Below are 21,572 nucleotides of genomic sequence, written 5' to 3'. Positions count from 1 at the left end.
TTTTAATGTTTTGCCCATATCTTCACTGTTGCAGGCAGCTCTGCTAATTTTGAATCCACTCTACTGAATTCACCCCATTAGGGAACAAGCTGATATAGATTCATTTATTGTGTGATTGCTGAACGTGATATGTGTACATAAGAGTTTAAATTACCCTAAGTTTTTGTCTGTGATTTAATTTTATATATCTATCACAGATCCAGTTGCTTTACATTTTTAAATTACTTACAGGGAAAAATACCTTGTAATATTTGAAGAGATAAGAGAACAAACTCAGTAGCTCAGACTGAGCTTCTAGAAATCACTGGAAACTATTTCCCTAACAAATTTTGATATTCAATGGTTGCATTGTAAAACATGGCAATGACTTGTTTTGGATCATGATTTATGAGTCACATTCAGCAACATTTAACATGAAAACATCCATTTTCCTTTGTCAAATGCCTGAGAAGAAAGCTGAGGTTTTGATCACTCTGGAAATTGATTATTGATTAATCCATTAAGGAATTATGGAAAAAGAAAACTATTCCTGCAGCACATACAGGTATTAAAGGTTAATAGTAAACAAGATGCTGTTGTACATTTATTTTCTCAAGTTAGATGTTCAACAATGCTATTACAGCATTGACATACCTACATACCTTCTCCCTTCTTTTTAGGGAGAACATTCAGATTAAACACAACATCCCAATAGCCCTCAGCTGCCTTTTTTAATTATTTGCATTTAGATTGACTATGTTATTAAATATACTGCCTCCTGGAGTAAGTGAAGCTGGGTCAGGGAGATACAAAACCTCCCTATTGCTGTCTCATATGCTTGGTTTCAAATGTCCCTGAGTTCCAGGACGTTCTAAAGAGAGCCACTCATTCAACTCCATACTAAAGGCGTAAGACTAATATTTTGAAAACCTCTAATTCAAAGACCTGTTATCTTTGCTTGACCTTATTTCCTGTCATTGGCAAGAAGTGAGTTGCTTCTATTCACTCTAATAGCCATATAGTATAACCCTTGCTGTGAACAACTGCTATTTATGCATCCCTTTGTAGAGAGCTGCAGTCTTGGGCAGTCATACCCTGCCTCGGAAGGGTCATTTACAAACAGCTTCTTGTTTGACCTAGGGGATACATCACACTGCCTCGCCCTGTACTTTTTACCTTGTGCCCTGTGCTTCCTTCCTCTCATGTTTAACGCTGCACAGGTGGTGCTGAGGTTCAAAACCAGGTGTCTGAGGCTGAAGTCAGCTGCTAAAATGTTTACCTTCATATGATTTTTAGCTGGATTTCAGAAGTTATAAATGTGCAGTTGGGGTTTTTTGTTTGTTTGGGGCTTTTTGTGGTTTTGTTTTTTAATTTGGTTGGTTGGTAGTTTTTTTGAGGAGGAGAAAAACCCTATTTATTATAGGTTTTTTCCATTTTGTAAATAAGATATTTTGGTGCCTTACTACATAAATTTGTCATCTGAACAAATACGAGTCCAAATCACCTACTTATTCCCTGTTCCAAAAACTATTAATGATTAGTCATTGATTAAAAAATATATAGGAACAAACAAGAACTAGGAATTTGTATCTGAAGAATTATAAACCTTTTCCACTATTAAAAGAATGGCTAATATACAAATTACAGAAGGTATTTCACAAGCCAGTCCAAGCATGAAAACTTTTTGAAGGCTCTCTACTTTTAATTTCTATGTTTTTTTTCAATAGCATATAAATAGCTTTATAGAGGTAATAATATGTTTGAAGTTTTCTGGTCCATACCAGAAACAGCAAAGTCCTCTTTTTCTTTCTCAATTCCATTGTGCTTCACAAAGATCTAGATCTCAAAAGAATGTAAGGTCATAAAATGATAGAGAATTGAAGACATTAGTTTATACATGAAGGCATTAGTATATACATAATCTCTATGTAATTAGGAGAATATTAATATTTATTGAATCATGTTTTTCTATTAGGACAGATCAACTACACCAGGCCTGTGTTACAAAGATTTAATCAATAAATAAATAAAGATTATTTTTGACACAACTGTAGTCACAAAAATATTTTTCATCAACTTTGACAGATTTTGATTTTTGAATCATTTTGATTCTCAGTGGAGAAACAGACAAAAAAAGCAAGGCAGACAAGCATTTTAAAAGCATTACCCTGCTTTTTCTGCATTCTATCCCCTGTGTTACGGGAGGAATTAGCTATCAAATATTGTACTGAAGTATCACAAAGCTGCAGCTGTTAACAATACCATCATCCATATTTGAAATGCATACATTCTGAATTTTTCCTGACAAGTTAAGGATTGTTTCATAGGGTGTTGTACAGAACTGGCATATGAAGCTCAGTTCCACCACTGAGAATTCATAGTAAATGTGTCAGACTGGGTGAGGCATTTAACGATGGTTTGTTTTGAAGAAATAGCAATTTCTGGGCACAGAAAGAGCCTGCAGGGGAGCACTTGGTGTTGTGCTTTGTAAGTGTTGCTAGTTAAGGCAGAGAAGGTGGGAATTGAGAGCTGTGAGGTGGATGAGGATTTTACTAGGGGGGAGGTTCTAAAAGGAGTAGTTTTTGGTCAGAGGTGGTTAAGTGAGGAACAACTACTGTAATTTCTCAGTGGTCAGTTTTGTGACATCTCATTTCATAAGATGGCAAAGAGTCAAGAGGGTGGTAGTGTCCAAAAGGGAGCAGGAGTGTGCTAGTGGGATGAAAAGTAAAGTATGAAGTAAAAGTTTAGCAACTAATAGCAATGAGACTAATCATTCTCATCAGCTGGAAACAACTGAAGGAAAAGTAAAAGGTCAGGAGGTATTATTACCCAGCCATGGAAAGACTGAGTCGCCAACATGATATGGCTGTGAAAAACCAGAGTGATCCTGGAATATATGAGGTGAGGCACTTCCAGTGGAAATAGGCAAATATTCATAACACTGGAGAAGGTGTTGTTCGAGCCTCATCTGGAATACTGTTCACATTAGCCCATATTTTAAATTCATCTTTGTTCAAAATTGAATGATTAAAGAGAAAACTTGCTGTACTGACAGGACCTTGGAGAAGAGAAGGAAATTGTTTGTGTGGTGCAGTAGAGTGAACTCTGCTAGAATGGTCCTCTATACTCAAAATTGAAAAACCTTTTTTTGTTTTAAAACCAAACTAGTGTGAGAAGAAATAGTTATAATCGAGCTCTGAGAAATTTTTTTCTGGATTTTAAATAAGTTTTTAACTATTAAAGGGACATTCAAGGAGAGTTTTCCTTTAAGAATAGTGGAAGCAAGTAACACACCTGTTTTTACATCCAAGTTTGATACATTTTGAGAGTGGGGTTTGTGATTAAATAGCTATTAGCTGCAACAGCAGTGTCAAAGAAGGTCTTTTCTAGAGCAGTGTCATGATAACATACATTGCTTTTGATAAAAACTACTAGCTCTGATATAAAAATCACCACATTTTTTCCAAAATAAAATTATCTGTAAAATAATACCTGTAAGATATTGACATATTAACATATTTTCTCTCAAAATTAAAATTTAGAACCAAGCTCTTTCTCCCTCCACTTCCTCCCCCCACCTTGCATCAGCAGATACTAAACTTTGCAAGAACCACTTCACCAAGCAGTAGTAATGGTAGGAATATATTATACATTACTTCCAAAAGAAAACATACCTTAGGATGTGGTGAAGTGTAGAAAGATATTTTATGGTCAGTGTGAATATTTTAGTTTCTAGTTTTTGTGGCACATGATGATATTATGTTAAGAAGTTATTATTCTGTAGTGTATGACTTACGGCCTGGTCCTGCTGTTTTAACTTAGACCTTTCACAACTTGTTTTCAGACAAGGGGATTCTTTTCCATTAATTGTGCATTTGAGTAAGGAATGCAAAATTGGATCCCCATTTACTACAGTGAAATAAAATGAACAAACCAAATAGGGTATGAGAGAACAAGGAATTTGTATTTTGCATTGATTCAGTTCATAACACAGCTGTTTTCCAGATTTAACCCTCACATTCACAATTCTCCTACTACTTGATAAATCACTCAGAAAGGTTCAGGTCTATGACTATCTTTTATTCAATTTCTCCTTCCAGACAGAGATAATAAAGTGGACAATGTTCACATTCAGGCACAGAAAAGGTGATAGTCCATTAGGAAATCTCAGCATTTCTGCAGTAAGTCAGCATTGCTGTTTCCTGCCTCACTCCTGTCAGTTTTAACCACAATTCCCAGGACCACAATGGGCAAATATGCTCCCCAGTGCACTGCCCTATATTGTCATCTCAAGAAACAATTGAACTAAATCATAGAAGGCAAAACCTGAGCCTTTGGAATTAGGGCTCCTCAGAGCTTAAATTTCATCTCTTGAAGTATTCATCTCTCAGAAATCAAGCACACTCATCATTAGAAAGTTTGGGTTATACAGAGCTAAGGTTGCAAGTGGGGATGTGAAAAGAAGAGTTGAACACACCAACTCCACACTTGTGTATCCACCTCACCAACATGGTAACCAAACTGACAGCAAGCTCATCCTCATCGTAATCAAGCTTTCTTCAAAAGATGTACAACTTCATAAAAGGTACAGCCAAACCCCTCACTTTCAGACAAGCACTCCAGTTCCTGTGATAGCATCCTGCTTCCTGACCAGATCTGTGAATATTTATAATCATGGTGTGGCACAGTTCCAGGTAAGGGCAACTTTCTGCCCTGGAGCTGAGCAGTCCACCATGCTGCTGGAGGCTCTGTGGTTAGGAATGCTTTCCCAGCAAGGGGGTGGAGCATGTCACCCAGCCAAGGTATGACTCACATTCCCTGTCTTGGATGGCAACTTCCATTAGTAGGCAATTAGATGAAAGGGAAACATTATTGCTATTTTCCCTCTTTCAGGTGACATCCTGAGCATATATAGTAAAAAATTAATGCGTCTAGGGCCCTCAAGACTTGCAGATTATTGAGAACAAAGATGTGTCAGAAAATGCTCTTTTAGACTTGTAGTTCATGCTGCAGATTCCTAGATGCTATGACAAAATTTTAAATAGTAACAAAATAAATAAGGATAGTCCTTTTATAGGACTTCTGCATAAAGACTGGGTTGCTAGGGAAGTCCTGCAAGATGTTTTGGCTAGATACAGCCTGATTTTTCAAATTCAAGTGGAATTTTGCTATCAACTCAAATGTGGTTTTCTTCCCAATTATGCCTTGCTTTTGTACATTGCATGGTCCCTGTGTTAGACAATTCTATCACAATCACTATTATCTTCAGTTTGGTCTGCAAAGGCCTTCTGCATGGTGCAGACACAGGACAAGGACAGGCTAACATGCAGAAGCTGGTCAGGAGAAGGATGCAACACCATCTGTGTTCCTTTGCAATGTGTTTGTATGAACAAGCTTGGCTTCTTGTAGAAACCGTCAGCCTGGGGAATAGAAGCTATACAATTCCAATCATGTAGAAAATAACCACCTTCTCTGTGGAGAAAGGGTCTGATGATCAAAAATCGTTCCTAAGAATTTAACATTGTTAAATTATCAGGATGCTAAGTGGATACGATAGTCTTATAAAACTAGAGGGGGTATTTGTACCTAATATACACCTAATATTAAATTAAAAGTTATCCTTAACCAGCCTTTCATATACTTATGGGTGCAGGTAGAACACAGCATTTGTTTAATAACAGCATGCAATTCTTCTATTGAGTGTTTAGTCACCCATAACTCTGAACATATCAGCCTACATCATAATTGGCATGTACAAGACAGAATGTCCATCTGGAAAAAACATGCTGACATTTTTCTTTACCTTTCCATGCACTTTGAATTTAAAACAATTAGCCAGCTAAACTACTATTAATAATGTTGTCTAAATACTGTGTATACTACTGGTTGCACAGGAGCTCTGAGAAACCATTCAGCCTTTTGTCTGAAAAACCTGACCCACTGACTTTTTTTCACTTTCTGCTACCATAAAATGCTTCTGTTCTGCAATTGCCAGCCAAAGTCAGACCCTGTGTCTCCACAGTTACAAGGCAGAGCAAAGCCTCCCTCCAGGTGCATAAAGAAGGGATATATGGGATATATAATACTTCTTGCACAGCTCTGCTTACAACAGGCTGATTGTTTTTTAAGCCTAGGCACCTTCCCTTCAACCAATCCCATGTATTACTCTTGTGACAATTTAATAGGCAGCTGATATTACTGCCATAATTTTACATTCAAATTAAAGTACAAAATGTGTAAACACATTTTTTTTTTCTGAAGCTGTATGTAAAGGACTAACAGAAAGAAAAGTTTCACCATAAGTTTCACCATCCCCAAACCAATACAATGGCTTCATTTCTTTGCCTGGTGAGAGGAAAAGCTATATGAATCCAAGACGGGTGCTAGCATCATTGTTAAATGCACTTTTGGAAGGTGCCTAAAGTGTCTAACACAGCAAGGGAACCCACAAGAACACATCAGATGATAACCTAGCACAGAAAATAAACAGAGCTCTGGACTCAAGCAGCTAATGCAATAGAGCTGTTGGTGCAGGTTTGCTGACAACAGCATTTTGGTCACTGGCTTGGCTTGTACACACCAATCTCTTCTTCCTAGTGTCCAGACATTCTGATAGCAGCATTGAAAACAGAAGGGTTAATGGTCAGGGACATTTGAACAATGTTTAAGACCTCTTTTTAGTCATAGTACTGCATTGTACACCAATAATGCTCACCATCCAGTTACTTATCCTTATAGCTCTTCTGCTGTCCAAGGAAAAAAAAATCTGCCTGGGCACAGAGAGCTGAAGAGCTATACTGAAGGTGACAAAGAAGGAATCCACAATCCCAGGAAGGGAACTCAAACCCCAGCTGAGCAGTCTGGGACCTACTCAGAATGTGTGGAAACCTCTTTTTTCTGCAGTAAAGAGTGGTGAAAAGGGTACACACATTTGTCAATAGATAGTGCTGCACTCCATGTCATAGTGGTGCTATAATTGGCCTCCAGCAGCCTCCACATAAGGCCACATGGTTAGAAGAAATTGCTAAATTATTTGACTTGTAAACCCAGTTTGAAATGCTAACTGCAGAGTTGTCTGAGTGATAAAGTCTTTAAGGAGAAACCTTTGATCTCCAGTCACGTAAAGACCTTTAAAAGTCCTGAAGTCTGGAGTAGCCAGCCCTAAAGACCTTTGTTTGCAGCCATCACTGGAAGAGGGGGAGGGAAAAAGCATTTTGCAGTGATTGCCCAGAAATTTGGCTTTGCTTGTAAAGCTGGAAGGTGAAAGGCCATGCAGCTCCCTTCCCTTCCCCCCCAAAAAAACAAAAAAAAGGTTATCCAGCTTTATAGTATAAGGCAGTCCTTAAGTTTAAACTAATGAATTTGGCTTAACAAAGAAGATTGCAATAATCTGAAAAAAAAAAGGTTTATAGATAGTGAATGTTCTTGTTAAAGGAAAAACACTTTTAAGATCAAATTTGAAGCGAACAGTGGTAGCCTTTAAGTATACCGTGTTGCAACCGAGTTTTGGTTTCTAGCACTGAAATGGGAAAGAGTTCAGTCTGCACACGAGTTCTGCTAGAGGCACTTAGTCCCTTTATCACCCAGTTGAGCTCAGCAGGGCCAGGGCTCGCCCGTGTGCTGATCGCCATCCTTCAGCATCACTCCGGCTAAAAGCAGCAGGGTGTGGGACTGCCACTGCGGCGGGGGACAGCTGAACCAGATGTGAACCCTCTCTAGGAGAGGCAGGAGGGGTTACTAACCTTTTCTTCCTCGTGAGTTTATTCATGGATAATACCATTGCCAACATTTCTTCTGACAGAAGGAACTAGTTTTAAAAAATCTGACCATAAATTGGTAAGGCCCGAGTGTCACTTCTCCTACTTCCTCCTGTGTCCTTTCACCACCATCACCCCCTGGATGAAAGTTCACAGCTCACTAGCAGTGTCTGTAAATGGCAGATCTTTTACTGCTAGCTTTAGCCTCTGCTGAGCTCCCAAATGGGATGGTGTTGCTTGATGGGGTCATCTGTTTCCTTAAAACAGGACTGGGATCAAAAGTTCATTTTCATAGACCATTAAAGGACAACGATAACTGCGCCAGCCACTGCTGAGTTGAGCTGGATGTGACTGGAAGGGGAATGACACCATATGCCAGCCACCCCGTTTCTTACAAGATTTATTTCAAGTCCCTTCCCTATACCTATCGGGGAAGATGGAAACAGCCATCTTCCATACCAGTCTAGAAGATGTATTTGTAGGCAATCTCTGACACATTATCTTCCCCTCAGAGGTCACTAGAGATTCATTGCAGCATATTTACAGACGTCCCAACAAACAATTGGATTTGCAACAGTAAATTTCTGACCAGCAAAATCTTACTCGTCTTTCACTTTTTTGGCCACAGGAAAACTCTGAGAGACTTACTGCTTGTGGGGCATTAGAGTCAGCACTTATGATCCAGACAGAGAGTGAGGCAGAAAGAGAAAAAAAAATGGGAAAGGGTGAAAATTCAAGGAACTTTCAAGTCTCTAGACAGCAGAACTGAAAAACTGAGCAAAAATTCCCATTGCCTCTAACAGGCAGCCCCATGAAAAGTGGAAGAATTATGACAATGAATGATTTTTGGTGTAAAAGCCTAAGTTATTTGGGCTTTTTAACTGACAGTAGTTTTGCCTAATAACCATAAAAGCTCCAGTCCAGTCACGAGTTAAGCCTAATTTCTACAGGAACACAAAGCAAGTGTCTTTATTCCTTAATCGAATAAGGACACTCAGACCATGCAGCTGACCTACACATCTGCTGAAAGCCCAGCATCTGCCCCTAAAAAATGGTTTCTCATGGAAAAGTGTGGGTTGTTTTTTTTCTAATGGCATGTTTAAATGCTCAGGAGAAAGTAAGGGCCTGGGTCACACAACCCACACAATCCTCCCTCCACAAAGCCATCCAGTGAAGAGCTGGCTCCAAGCAGAGCCAGATGGAGCCCTGTCTGTCCATCCACCAGTCCTTCCCATCCAGGACAGGTGCTGCCAGCTCTCCAAAGCCCTCTCCAAAGCCCAAGCCTCAGGTCACGATGACAGGCACATCATATGGCCTTTTCTCAACTCCAGGGTGTTTCTCCCTCTGTAGTATGGTTTGTTTTGACTACTCCATCAAATTCATTAGAAAATGCCAAGGAATGGTGCCAGATCAGTGTCAACCAGAGGAAAATCTGAAAACTGAGAAAGGAGAAGTGGGAAACCCTGGTGGCCTGGGCAGCACCAGCACAGCTTAAGGGACTTCTGCTACTCTGTAGATCGAACAAGTGTCTGGTGGCACCCATTAACTGCTTTCAGCATAACAATGGCTCTTTCTCATCCCTGCCCATCCTCCCTGTCCCAGTTAAATGAGCCATTTCCCAGACAAATAAAGACTGGAGGGTCTGCCTTCACTAGGGCTAGGAGGCTGAGGAAGGCAATTCAGACGGGAATGATGGGAGACTACCGACAGAGTTAGGGAGACAGAGCCATAGTGAGCACTGCCAAGGGAGGTGAGGAGAAAGCCTGGTGCAGGGGAGAAAGGTGCAGGGGGCATGAGGAACATGAACTGCATCTACCCTCTGTGCAGCATCTTGCAGGAGGGAAGGGAAGCCACAGTGCAGCAGCAGGTATTAGGGATCAGAGACATGCAGGAGATCAAAGGAGGATGGGAAAGGAGGAAGCTGGCAGGGAGGTGACCCGGGTGCCTGGGCAGCTCAGCCCGCAGGAGCTGCAAAGTGCACCGGTGTTCGCAGAGGCAGCAGCGAAGGGCTGGGTTTCTGTGCTCCCCACTTGCTGTTTCCCTAGCATACTGATGTCCCCTCCATCCAAAGAAGCTGAGCAGACACGAGGGCACCCACACTGACCTTGTCACAACCGGGTGGCCTGACTACACTCCTGCTCCTTTTCTGCTGTGGCTGCAAGGACAGTGTGTCTGGTCAAGAAGCCACTGCTAAAATTCTCATCCTTCCTCCAAACTTCGGGAAAAGCAAGCAAACGAGCAGGAGCCAGGTGGGACACACACTGTGCTTTAAATCTGACAGGTGCATCTGTGTTTTTTGCCTAGTGTAGACAATATGAAGTTAAAAATAATTTTTCCTATTTCCACCTGGCTTTATATGGCTAAATGCATAACTATATACATTTGCCCACGTACAGTGTGAGTAAATATTTCTATGTCTAACTTGACTGCAGACTTCACGCTGCCAGATAAAGCAATCAGTTTTAAGGAATTCAGGAATACAAGATGGGTTTATAGTATCTCAATTATATTTCTGCCACTTCTGCTGGAAACAACTGTTCTGAAACCACAGCCAGCCATACTGAAAGCACAGAGCCCAGAAGTTGGACTTAGAGAGCACGAAGCTCAGTATATGAAGAAAAAATTAGTAAGACAAAGGCTTAATTACTTAAAAGACATTGAGCCAAATCTGGCAATTAACAGCAATGTTAATTATAAGACACAATTATCAAAATAATTTAAAAAAAACAACTTTGAGTCTGCAACACTCACAACTGAGAGAGAACAGAGAGCCTTGCACAAGACTGGGAAAACATATTTGGGAGCATTTTATGGTAGACCTCAGACATCATTCTCTGCAGCAAGGATGATGCTGCTCAGAGCTGCAATCAGAACACTACTGACAAGTGCTGACTTAGCCTTCCCTGGATATCTCCTTCCCAATCCAGCCGCTGTTAACTCCCTGTTACACAGGTACTGATGCTTCTGTACACCTCTGCTCAGCCTTTCTGAGGGCTGCAGGAGCAAGGAAGTCACCTGAGGGCACACTCAGAGGAAGAATGCTCGCAGAAGAGTTTGTGGCACAGTTTCTCCCTTTTCCAAGTGCACTCTCTTCAATATACCCCTTGTTAATGTTGCTGTGACTTTCTTTTCCCTCTCATGCTGTAACACTTGTGCTCAATTTTGAAGAGAAAAAAACAGATGTAGCCCACAGCATTTGTTTATTTAGAAGCAAATACAACATTTTGGTAAATATTTTGGAGTAACAAAGAAGAATGAGAGGTCAACTGCTTCTCTCAATCCAGAACGGGTTCTTATATTTTTATGCAGTCGATTAAAGGAAATACTTGCCTTGAATCCACAACTGTATTTTCCCTTTTAGATATTCCAGACACTTTTGGTCTTACATTACTGTTGGCTCTTTATATAATTCATACAAGTAGCCACAGGCACAAAAAAAAAGTTAATTTCTTAACTGTAGCTTTCCTCTCTTTATGTTTGCAATTTCAATTAACTCTTCTAAATAACTGACAACATGGAATATAAAACATTCCTGCAACAATGTAGGTCTAACAGCAATTACGTTGATTTACTCTGGACCATGTTAAGTTCAGGGAGTAGGATAAAGAGACAAGAGTTTAAAACTTCTTTCACACTGATGTAATAAATTCAGTACATTGCTTTAAAGTTAGGGCAAAATAGCTGGTAACTGAAAGTAAAAAAAAACCTCTTGTTTTGTTTTCCACTGTGATAGAAAACAATAGATTATGGGAAAGTTCTTCAGAAGGTGATCAGAGGAAAAGTTCACCAGCATCTATCATGGACTGTGTCTCTGTGGCCTGCTGGGATAGGAGGGAGGGACATAAAGGTGTCAGCAGTTGAACTGATACGGTAAATCACAGTAGGGCTAGTAAAGCGCAATGGCAGCCTAGTGTAAATGCCTTCAGACTTCTATTTCTTCTCCGAGGTTGTACTCGGGACACGTCCCCTCTTTGTGACCTTATCTCTGGGGCAGTGGGTTGTGCGCTGGTCTCTCCTCTCTAGTTTACGAGGACTAATCCATTTGCAGGTTAATAAAAGGTGAAAAGGACAATCACCAAGGAGCTCCAAAACAAACAAGTACCTTTGACTGCTTAAGGATTCTTAGTTTTCCACATCAGCATGCTTGGACTGTCTCCTTTCTCTCCTCCTAAATACTTTGATAATAAGTACGTCTGCAAACTGTTGAATAAAAAAATTACTATCAGTATGCAAAGGAGGAGAACAATAAGTCAATTCCATAAAAAGTGAATGGTTCTAATTTGCAGGCATATAACTGGTCTCTGTAAAATGTACTTTTCTGTGCATGTCCTTGTGGTTGAAATTTGCATTTTTTTCTTAGAAGTGCTGGCTGACAATTAGTGCATTTCAGTGACCAACATGCTCTTAGTCCCAGTTAGAGGAAAAGTCCCCTCAGAAATGTCACAAATCTGAGCCATTTAATTTCATACAATGAGCAAAAAGGTCACGACATGCCATCACTTCGAGCAAGATTAATGAACTTTTCTCTTTAACTGCTAGATTTATAATGCACGTGCTAGCTTGCTGCAGTGCTGTAGGCAGCATCATTAACATCAATAATATCTATTTCATATAACAGCACCAAGAGCCAGAGAGTGTGGGACAAGAAGGGTGACACCAGGGTGAAAATCACCTGTGTGTCAGGCAGCCAGGGCTGCAGTGTGGTGCTGGGGCAGTGGGGCTGTTTGTCTCACTGCTGGTTCCCCTTTGTTCCTACCCTATCTCCTTCCATTCTTGTCAAAGTTAAGGACAATTCACAAAAGAGGAGGCTACTGCCAGGTCAGGGAGCAGTTTCCGATTACTCTGTGGTTCCTAGGCTTCCAAAGAGCTTTGGAAAGAAGCAGTGTGTTTAATGAGTAGGTGTATGGTGTAGATTTTAAGTAAGAGGGGAAAAACTCCAACTCTATTCACACAGGCAGGCACTACTATTGCTAGTAGGGCAATATGCAGTCCCTCCCTTGCTTTCCCATAGGCTACAAGCAGTTAGCTCATTCAGAAGGGCTCAGATACAAAATAAATGCTATTAGGTAAAGCACACCACAACCCTTTGCTTCTTTCAGTCAATTAAGTCAGCAAGCCAAGGAAACCAAGACCTACTTTCACTCCACTGAAAATTCAGATTCCATCTTAAAAACATGTTTGTCCTGCTGATATTTTACAAAAGCAGTTTATTTCTGAGATACAGATGCACTAAATTAATATTGACCCCAAACAGCTCAAGCAGAAACTAATCCCAAACCTAAGTTGTTGCTTTTCCTCTCAAAATAAAAATTCCTGGTAGAAGCTATTTCACTTAAAGCAGCATTAACAAACATGAATTAACAAGTCTTGGTAGATGTATGCTTATGTGTATCTCCTCCTTAAACTGTACCTAGAGCACTGCTCAGGACCCACATCTCCCCATTGATACCAATCTTTTCAGCTTCCCACCACCTCAGAAAGCTACTGACCTGCTTCCCACTCAAAAGAGCGCAAATGCTACTGACTGCATTTCAGCTACTTTTATCTCTAGAGAGATCCTGTGAGGGGCCCTCAGCTCTGGAATTTATTCCCCCCTTTGCTCAAAAACAGCCTCCAACAATCTTTGACCTTCTGCATAAGCTATGAGGCCCAAATCCAAGGATTTGCTTTGGGAGAGGCATAAGAAAGGTTGGCATTTGTGGGTGTGGTAGGAGAACATGTTGTTCATACCTGATCTAGTCCTGGGTTTATCATTTTCCCACTTGTGACCATTATCCTGTACAGCACTGTAATCTTAACCCACAGAGTTTTAGGCTTTCCTAAATGGTCATAAATTGGGGAAACGAAAAACGCTGAAATCTACCAACATATGAATGATTGTGTATTTGTGAACAAAATGACCTGGCAAACGAGTACATCATAAGTCACTTTTGCCAAAACGATCCTTCCAACCTTGCAAATCACACAAGTTCTGTGTGTGTCTCCGGGGCACCAACACCATAAAAGTGAAACTGCAATGTTGGGACTGCTGATAAAGGGACAAATAACACTTTAATTAACTGAGAATACTTAATATGTTACGCTGCCTATGTTGCAACTGAGAGGCAAGCTGTAAACACCTATTAAAATAGAACTATTATGTCCTACTACGAAAGTTCTCCTGTCTGTCACCTTTTAAATATTTAAATCTCAGATTCTTTAAAAGCTGTTTCCGCTGCTTCTACTCTTTGGATGTAAACAGATTCGTTAAATATTTTATTTCTAACCCACCCACGAAGCTACATTCATTTACATAACTTAATGAAGGCTGCATTATTCATTGAACTTCTCACATAACATTTTTCGTAAGACATTATTAAACAAGTGAAGCAAGCCAGTCTAGTAATGAGTCTTCTCTAAACTTGCTGCCAGTTACATTTCCTTTCTCCTAATCTATCACTCTAATGGTTGCAACTAATAAACTTTTTGAATTTTTGCTGCTAATCTGTATATGTTTTGCATTGCATGCTGGATGTATAACTTGACAGAGAATTTACAATACAAACCACCTGGCAAACAAAACTATCTCAATTAACAAATGCTATCCAAATCCACCTCATTCTTTTTTTGTTGTAATAGAGGACAAATATATGTAACATAGTACCTTTAAGCCATAAATAAATTCACTAATTTGGGCCTGGAACATACCAGCAATATATCTCAAACACAAGATTTGTGTCTGCATTTTATAATTTCTAAAACTTTGCTGAAAATGAGTAGATTGAAGTTTGGTTTATGCAAATGTCCCGCATGGCCTTGTAAAAGATCCAATAGTCTTGCATGGGATCCTGTTAGACTGTTCTAGGAAAGATGATATGCAATAATTTTAAGGTAAAGAGATTCAGCAATAGGTTGCTTACACGTGGGCCATTTAATCTGTGTTTAAGACTATACCAAAATCAGTGGGATTTTCAGGGAGTCTAAGCAGTGCAGCTCCCTTTGAGACAGAGAGCAAATTTTCAGAATTTATACCTCTTAAAATCAATTCCAATGATTTAAAAAAAAAAGAAACAGAGCGTTGGATCCAGGGTTCTAATTTTATGCACATTAGTTTTTAAAAGACTGGGGCATATTATTTTATCAGCATCCAGCCTGAAAACATCTGCAGATGTGTAGAGGTAAAAAAACACAGCGGTGTTCTGTTCTCAAAAATGGCTAGATGCAGATTTGTAGAAACATTTTAAAAAACTTCCTACAGCACTTAGGAAAGTACCACTTGAAAGTCAAAGATGAAGTATTTCACATATTATTAAGTATTTTTCTTGGTACTTCTCCAAAGGTTATTCTAAATCACTGAACAGAATAAAATAAGAAAATACACAATAGATTGAAATGGGGTAGAAAGAAGGAAAACCTTTTTGTCAGCCTCTCGTCTTGCAAGGTCCAGGAAAAGGCTCCTGTAGTAAAAGCAAAAAAATAAAATGTCAGAAAAGTAAGTTCAAACCCTTAAGCATACAAGACTCCAAATTATATTTTCCCTTGAATAGGTCCAAAATGAAAGAAAATCTTTCCCAGCTCAACTGCTGAAAGCAACACACAGCTAATGTCTTTGTTTCACAAGGACAAAATAAATAAATCTGATCAAGTTATTTTTAATCATTCCCAATGAATCTTCAGCATTATTTTCTTACTCATATAACCATTACAAAATTCACTTTTACCTGTTCTGACCTTACCTGGAAATACTGTTACCTTTCAATCAGGTATTGATTTATCATGTAGCATTCCTCAACGTCCATTTACACCAATGTAATCCTTTAATGTCCTTTCTATTCAAGAACAGATGTAACTGCATGTTGTCAAGAACAACTCATTTAGCACTGAATAGATACTTCAGAAATTCTCAGCTCCAGACGTGCTGCTGACTGTTACTCACATGGTTTAAGAGAAGTGTGGGTTCTAGTAACTAACCTTACCCTCACAGAAAAAACAGCATGCTACATATAAATCATGGCTTTTTACTCCAGGACCAAAGGACAGCACCTTCTAAATTGTGTGTGATTTTTAAAAGAGAGACCTGGTCAAATATTTTTCTTTTAAATAACAGGTTAACCAAAGGGAGGAATATGAAATACCCTTCCTCCTGTCTCGGTGAAGCACCCCAGCACAAACTATGCTCATGTGGGGAGCTGGAATGAGGACCTGGTCTGCCTGAAGAGCAATTAGTTTTTTGATAGGTAATTTTTCAACAAAATCAGTTCCTGGACCCAGCATAAGAAGAAGGGTAGGGGCTCAGGGTGCAGCAGACAGGCAGTACCTAAAGAACAACCACATCTCAGCATGTGCCCACCCCAGCCTCTGCTGAGCAGGCAAAGCTTGCACTCATACCAGAGCTCACCTGAAACTGGTCTGCAGCCAGCATCTAAGCTGTCAAAATACAGCTGCAGAGAGGAGATTAGCAGGGGCTGTAAAACCTGCTCAAGAAGTTGGGCAAATATTTTAGCAATTAACCCACACTGAGCTCCGTTTTACTGTAGCTCCACTGCTACCATTTCTTGAGATAGCTCATTTAAAGCTAGCTCCGGGATGCCTAAATTGCACAGCAGTGACAGACTGCTTAACTACAGAGATGAATTAGTACAGGGGCAGTACCTAACATAGGTTATGTTGTCATGATTTACAACAGCTGAGGATGTGCCCCCAGATGTCCAGACAAAATCAAATTAAGTATATGATTTTTTTCTTCTTCAAACATAAAAGCCATGCAAACTTCACTCAAAACCAAAAATGAAAGACTGGCATGTATGACCTTAGACTTACACTGTGAAAGTGTTTGTATTCTCCAGACAGCACTTAGGTTCCCATTCTTTATAAAATTAAAATATAAACCAAAATAATACGAAGACCATACAAAAAAGTTCCCACATATAAAAGACTTTAATAGAAACCAAACAAAACATTTAAAGAAGATCAACATCTATTTGGATTCGGAGAATGCTTTAATGTTACAGAAGAAAATGTTAATAAAAAATACTGAGACAAGAGTCTTGCTGTTCTCCAGACTCCAGATCACCTCCAAATCAGGATCAAGGTTTGCAATTTTCCACTACTATATTGGTAATAAAGGGGTCTTAAACTGAGGTTATTCATCAACTCCCTGAGAAACATAATGGTGCAAGAGGTTTGCACAGTAAAAAATATTTAAGATTTTAAACATTGCCAAGATGACTCAGGTGCAATCTAAAAAGAATATATTTTGTATTTTAAGGCTACAAAAAATGAATATGAAAAATTCTTGATAGTTATGCTCATATGTAAGCTGTATCTAAGGCCATATGTTAGAAGCTTCCATGTTTAAAATGCTAGCTGGAAAAACATCAAGTGTGTTATAGAAACACCCCTTAAAAAAAAAATCCAAACCCCATAGATGCAATTAAGCACCTGCAGCTATTTTGGGCAACTTAACTCTGTCCTTAATTTTGATCTTGGGAGAACATAAAGAAAAAGTGCCTGTTTTCCAGAAGCAAAAAAGAATTTTAATTATTCTATATGGTGCTATAGGTGTTCATGGCACTGAATTACATTGGTTTGCACATTAGATGTTTATAGAGCCAGCCTATATTGTTTGACTTTTGAGGGAAGACTAATAGGTGTAGTAAGCGGGGGTGGGCACAAAACCCCTTATGGTTAAGCCAAAATAGGGGTCATGCCTAGGGCATTTTATCTGCCCTGCTTACACACCCCTGGGGAATTGCATCTCAACAGTTGATTCTCTGTTAATCAATTCACATTAGTGCCTGCCTTTTAGTTTTCACTTTGCTGAATTCCAGGAAAGAAGTTCTTAAACCAAATGCATGCTCTATCTCTGACCTAGTCAGAGCTGTTGCATTTCAATAAGAAATCAGCAGATTTTATTTGCTCTACCAGCTGATAAGAGACACCTTCGTAAGTAAAGATTCATAGCCAGCAGGCTCAACACAGAACGAGATCCAGTGGTCTGTTTACACAGGTCAGCAGTAATATGGGAGGAGAGGACATTTATGGATTTTTTTTTCCTCAACCATCTCCAGAGAAAGATTTATGTAGCCACTATTCTGCTTTTCTTTACTTTCTTAATTACTGTGGCTCAAAATGATGCGCTTGATAAGGAGACCTGTAGCATTTGCCATCGCTCCATGCAGATTTCAGCAAGCATGTGGCTGTGCAGTGTTCTTGCACTTACAAGCTAAAACTTAATACAATTAATTACTCACAAACAAAAGCCACATATGAAGTGGGGGGAGGCAGGAGAGAGTTATGAACATAGAAATAGCAAATATCTTGTTCACAAAAGCAGATCTGACTTTGCACACAAACCCTAGAGCCACATTCATTAAGTTACTCTCTAGCATACACACAGATCTTCATACAGAGGATCATCAAAAATAAATTTTATTATCAAACTTAAAATTCACACATTAAACATACAATCTAGACACAAATAATACTGAAAACATTTTCAAAAAAATAACCATTTCAGGTAATTTGGATGAATAGCTAGTTACCATTGTTTTGAATGCTTTTTGAATATTTCTTGATACGTAAACCATCCTGAAATGTCTTCAAATGCTTAGCTGGCCAGCTTTCAATGATTTTTTTTTAAATAGGGGAAAAATTATTTCTATAGAAATAACATTATCTAATTATGAATCAGAGACCCATAATTGCAGTGCTTGGGGGGAAAAAATATCATAGCCTCTTGAAATATTTAAAAGACATAAATAACTATTGTACATTTACAAGTTTTAAATATTTAAAGGCCTTTGTAACTATAAAAAGTTACTATGTACATATTAAATGCTATATAGAAATCCAGTCGGAGGTGAGTGTTGAGCTCTCAGATTTGGCCACTGAAACCTATGAATTTGGTAGGCAGATTGTCCACAGGGTACACTATGGGGCCCGTTTTCATTGTAGGAGGTCCATTCAGCAGCTGCCAGTCACAGCTCCGAGCCAACTCCACTGTAAATATTTTTAGAAGGACTTTTGCAAACTCTTTGCCCACGCAGCTCCTCAAGCCCCCACCAAAAGGAATGAAACTGAACCTAGAGGAATCCTCTGGAGATGGAGACATGAAGCGGTCTGGGTTAAATTCTTCCTTGTTGGTAAAGAGATCTGCCACATCGTGTGTATCACAGATACTGTAAATAACATTCCAACCTTTAGGGATCTGGTAACCCTATGAAAAGAAGACAAAGGAGATGTGGAGCACCTTGCTGTGTTAAATAATGTGAAGTGACAGCACAGGACACATCCGTGCACCCCACCTCCCCTCCTGGCTTCATGCAGGTCACTCTCAGGCAGACAGGCTGCATGAACACACAACACTTTGCAGCTGCTCTGAAGAGTTGTGCCCAAGCCTAGCTTACGTTTAGCTCAAGGGTCTTGAGGGCAATTCGAAATCCTCCAGGAACAGGCGGGCTCAGCCTGAGGGTCTCTTTGATGACACAGCCTGTGTACTTCAGCTGCTCCAAGACCTCCATGTCCAGCTGCTTCTCTTGGTTGGAACTGCACAGTAACCCCTAGAAAGGAAAATGCTGCCATGACATTCATGAAGCAGACAGCCAGGTTTCCTGGCACTGCAAAGCAGTTGCCCCTCAGCAAGTGGTATTTTCCTGCCACCCCTAAAAGCAGGGCTTCACCTGGGTCAAAGGGAGCCCTGTCTGGGATACCTGTCCTTCCTCCCACTGCCCCCTCCTGTGAAATGGCTCTGGGGAAGACACACACCTTCACCTGCAGTTCTTTCCTCACTTTCTGCAGGACTTCATGGTGGAGGCCTAGGAAGGCGATCAGCGATGTGGCAGCACTAGCAGTGGTTTCATGGCCCCCAAACAGCAGCTCTGTGGCAGACTCCTTCAGCTCCTTACACGAAGGATAGAAGAGGGTTAAACCAGGCCTTGAGCACAGTATCTCTACCAGGCCCACCCTACCACTGCAATGCAGCACATTGTTCCCAAACTGGAGCAGACACCCAGGGGCTGGGATGGGGGTGGTCAGTGGAGCTTTTGCTCCTTGTGGACATGTCTCCTCATCCAACAGCCTGACTGCAGCCTCTGCACCCCAGTGCTCAACACAAGCTGGTTTATTTCACAAGGAGAGAGAGCACCTCCTGCTTTTGTCCCCACAAGGTAAGTGTGATGATCTCAGAGAGGCTGGGGGAAAGGGATGAATCCAGCCCTGGGGAACCTTACCTGCATGTTGAGCTGCTCCCCGTTACCCTGTGTGTGTTCCATCAGCAGCTGCAGTGCATCCTTGTAGCCACCCTCAGGCTCCTTGCGGGCCATCTTAGCACGGATGTTCTCCTCGATCTTGGCGTGGATGATGTTGCGTGCCCGCAAGCCCTGACCAAGCAGCAGGGAGAGCAGCGTGGGTCTTAGGCTGTACTGCCATCCCTCCCTTGCGATTTCCCCCTGCCCTGGCCGCGGAGGCACCTCTCTCCTCCCGGCCGCCGTGAGCCTTACCCTGTAGAGCCCGCTGAACGGCACATCGATGGGCAGGGAGAAGAGGTTGCGGATCATCTCCTCGAAGGCCTCCACCAGCTGCTGCTCGCCGTCGGGGCTGGCCTGGCGGGGCTGGAAGCCCAGCAGGATTCTCATGGCAATGCGAAACATGAGGCGCTTCACCTCGGGGTACACGAGCAGGCAGGGCCCGGCGGCGCCCAGCCACCGCGCCAGGCAGGCGCTCACCTCCTCCTGGATGACGGGCACGTAGTGCTGCAGGGCGTCCCGGGAGAAGGCGCGCATGATCACCTGCCCGGGGGGACGAGGAGGAATGGGACACAGGCTCAGCCGCCGCGCCCGGGGCGACCGCGCCCGCTCCCCGCCCGCCGTCGGGCCGTACCTTTTTGCGGTGCTTGTGCTGCCCGTTGTGGAGGTTGGAGAGGCAGCCCGAGCCCAGGATGGTCCGCACCGAGGCGGGCCACTGCACGGAGACGAGCCGGTGCTCGCCCAGCAGGATGTGCCGCACGTTCTCGGCGCCCATCACCCGTACCGTGGGCCGCCCGAAGAGGTGAGTCTTGTAGATGAAGCCGTATTTCCTGCGTTTCATCTGCAGGAATTTCCTCCTCTGGACAGGGGGTGAGAGGGGGGAAATTATAAAATAAATTTCAGAACGGGTAAGAGGAAGAGGCAGGGCGAGCAGCTCTTTCCCACCTGGGCATGGGAGCCTGTCAAAGTTGCCGCTCATCTCCCTCCCCAGCAGTCAGAGGAGCAGCCGGGGCGCCTCTCCGCTCCCCGCGCCATCGCCTCGCCTTACCTGCAGCACCAGCTGCAGCGTCTCCCCGAAGAAGGGGAGTCCCATGGTGCCCGGAGGCAGCGGGAGCGGGCAGCTGGGGTCGCGGCTGCTCACGCAGTACAGGTCCCAGAGCTTGACGGCAGCCAGAAAGAGTAGCAGGGGCAGCAGGAAGGTGCACAGGGCGCTGGCGACTAGGGCGGAGAAGCCCATGACTGGGGAGCGACTCCCGCCCGGCCCCCCAGGAGCTCTGAGTGCGCGGGCCGGGCTCGCCGCGGGCCGCCTTTTATACCCTTCCCAGGTTGCTGCCCACCCCTACCTTGGTCCGATAAATTAGTTCACCCAAAGTTCATCTTTAATTGCGGATTGCGGCCTGACTCCTCCCCCCGAAATCTTTAACTATTTGCTTTGCCTACTGCATCTTACTCCCCGCAGACCACTGCCGGCGAAGGAAAGGTGCTGTCGGGGGGCGGTGGCAGCGGCTCCGGGCTCGCCAAGCCTACACCGCGCTCGGCGAGTGGGCTCCGGGACACCGCCGACAGCTGACAGCCGGTAGTCGGGGGCCACCGCCTCCTCCTCCTCGGATTT

At 42.0% G+C, this 21,572-nt stretch overlaps 1 protein-coding gene and 1 long non-coding RNA gene across 3 annotated transcripts; both read right to left on the bottom strand.

Annotated features, from left to right (window-relative positions):
• Nucleotides 1–10,540: 10,540 nt before the first annotated feature.
• On the bottom strand, nt 10,541–16,042 carry LOC146435308 (uncharacterized). Of its 2 annotated transcripts, none has more exons than XR_014853075.1 (3): nt 15,452–16,042; nt 15,130–15,172; nt 10,541–11,936 (listed from the first exon to the last, which is right to left on the bottom strand). It is a non-coding gene; the product is annotated as an uncharacterized LOC146435308 (long non-coding RNA). The 2 variants fall into 2 exon arrangements; XR_014853074.1 differs by having other exon boundaries at nt 15,851–16,042.
• A 591-nt stretch (nt 16,043–16,633) lies between these two features.
• On the bottom strand, nt 16,634–21,326 carry CYP26A1 (cytochrome P450 family 26 subfamily A member 1). Its single transcript, XM_085065213.1, has 7 exons — nt 21,009–21,326; nt 20,595–20,819; nt 20,216–20,503; nt 19,946–20,095; nt 19,482–19,616; nt 19,124–19,276; nt 16,634–18,933 (listed from the first exon to the last, which is right to left on the bottom strand). The coding sequence occupies exons 1-7, from the start codon at nt 21,195–21,197 to the stop codon at nt 18,592–18,594; spliced, it is 1,482 nt and encodes a 493-aa protein (XP_084921339.1). The 5' UTR covers nt 21,198–21,326; the 3' UTR covers nt 16,634–18,591.
• Nucleotides 21,327–21,572: the final 246 nt, after the last annotated feature.

Source organism: Lichenostomus cassidix, chromosome 6, assembly GCF_008360975.1.
Source record: "Lichenostomus cassidix isolate B80296 chromosome 6, HeHo_3.0, whole genome shotgun sequence".
Taxonomy (NCBI): domain Eukaryota; kingdom Metazoa; phylum Chordata; class Aves; order Passeriformes; family Meliphagidae; genus Lichenostomus; species Lichenostomus cassidix.
This window is presented reverse-complemented; position numbering and strand designations above follow the sequence as displayed.

Coding starts and splice junctions, on each gene's coding strand:
- CYP26A1 (XM_085065213.1), bottom strand. CDS start 21,197: ATGGGCTTCTCCGCCCTAGTCGCCAGCGCCCTGTGCACCTTCCTGCTG. Junction 19,277..19,481: donor GGAAAGAACTGCAGGTGAAG/GTGTGTGTCTTC, acceptor TTTCCTTTCTAG/GGGTTACTGTGCAGTTCCAA. Junction 18,934..19,123: donor TCAAGACCCTTGAGCTAAAC/GTAAGCTAGGCT, acceptor TTCTTTTCATAG/GGTTACCAGATCCCTAAAGG.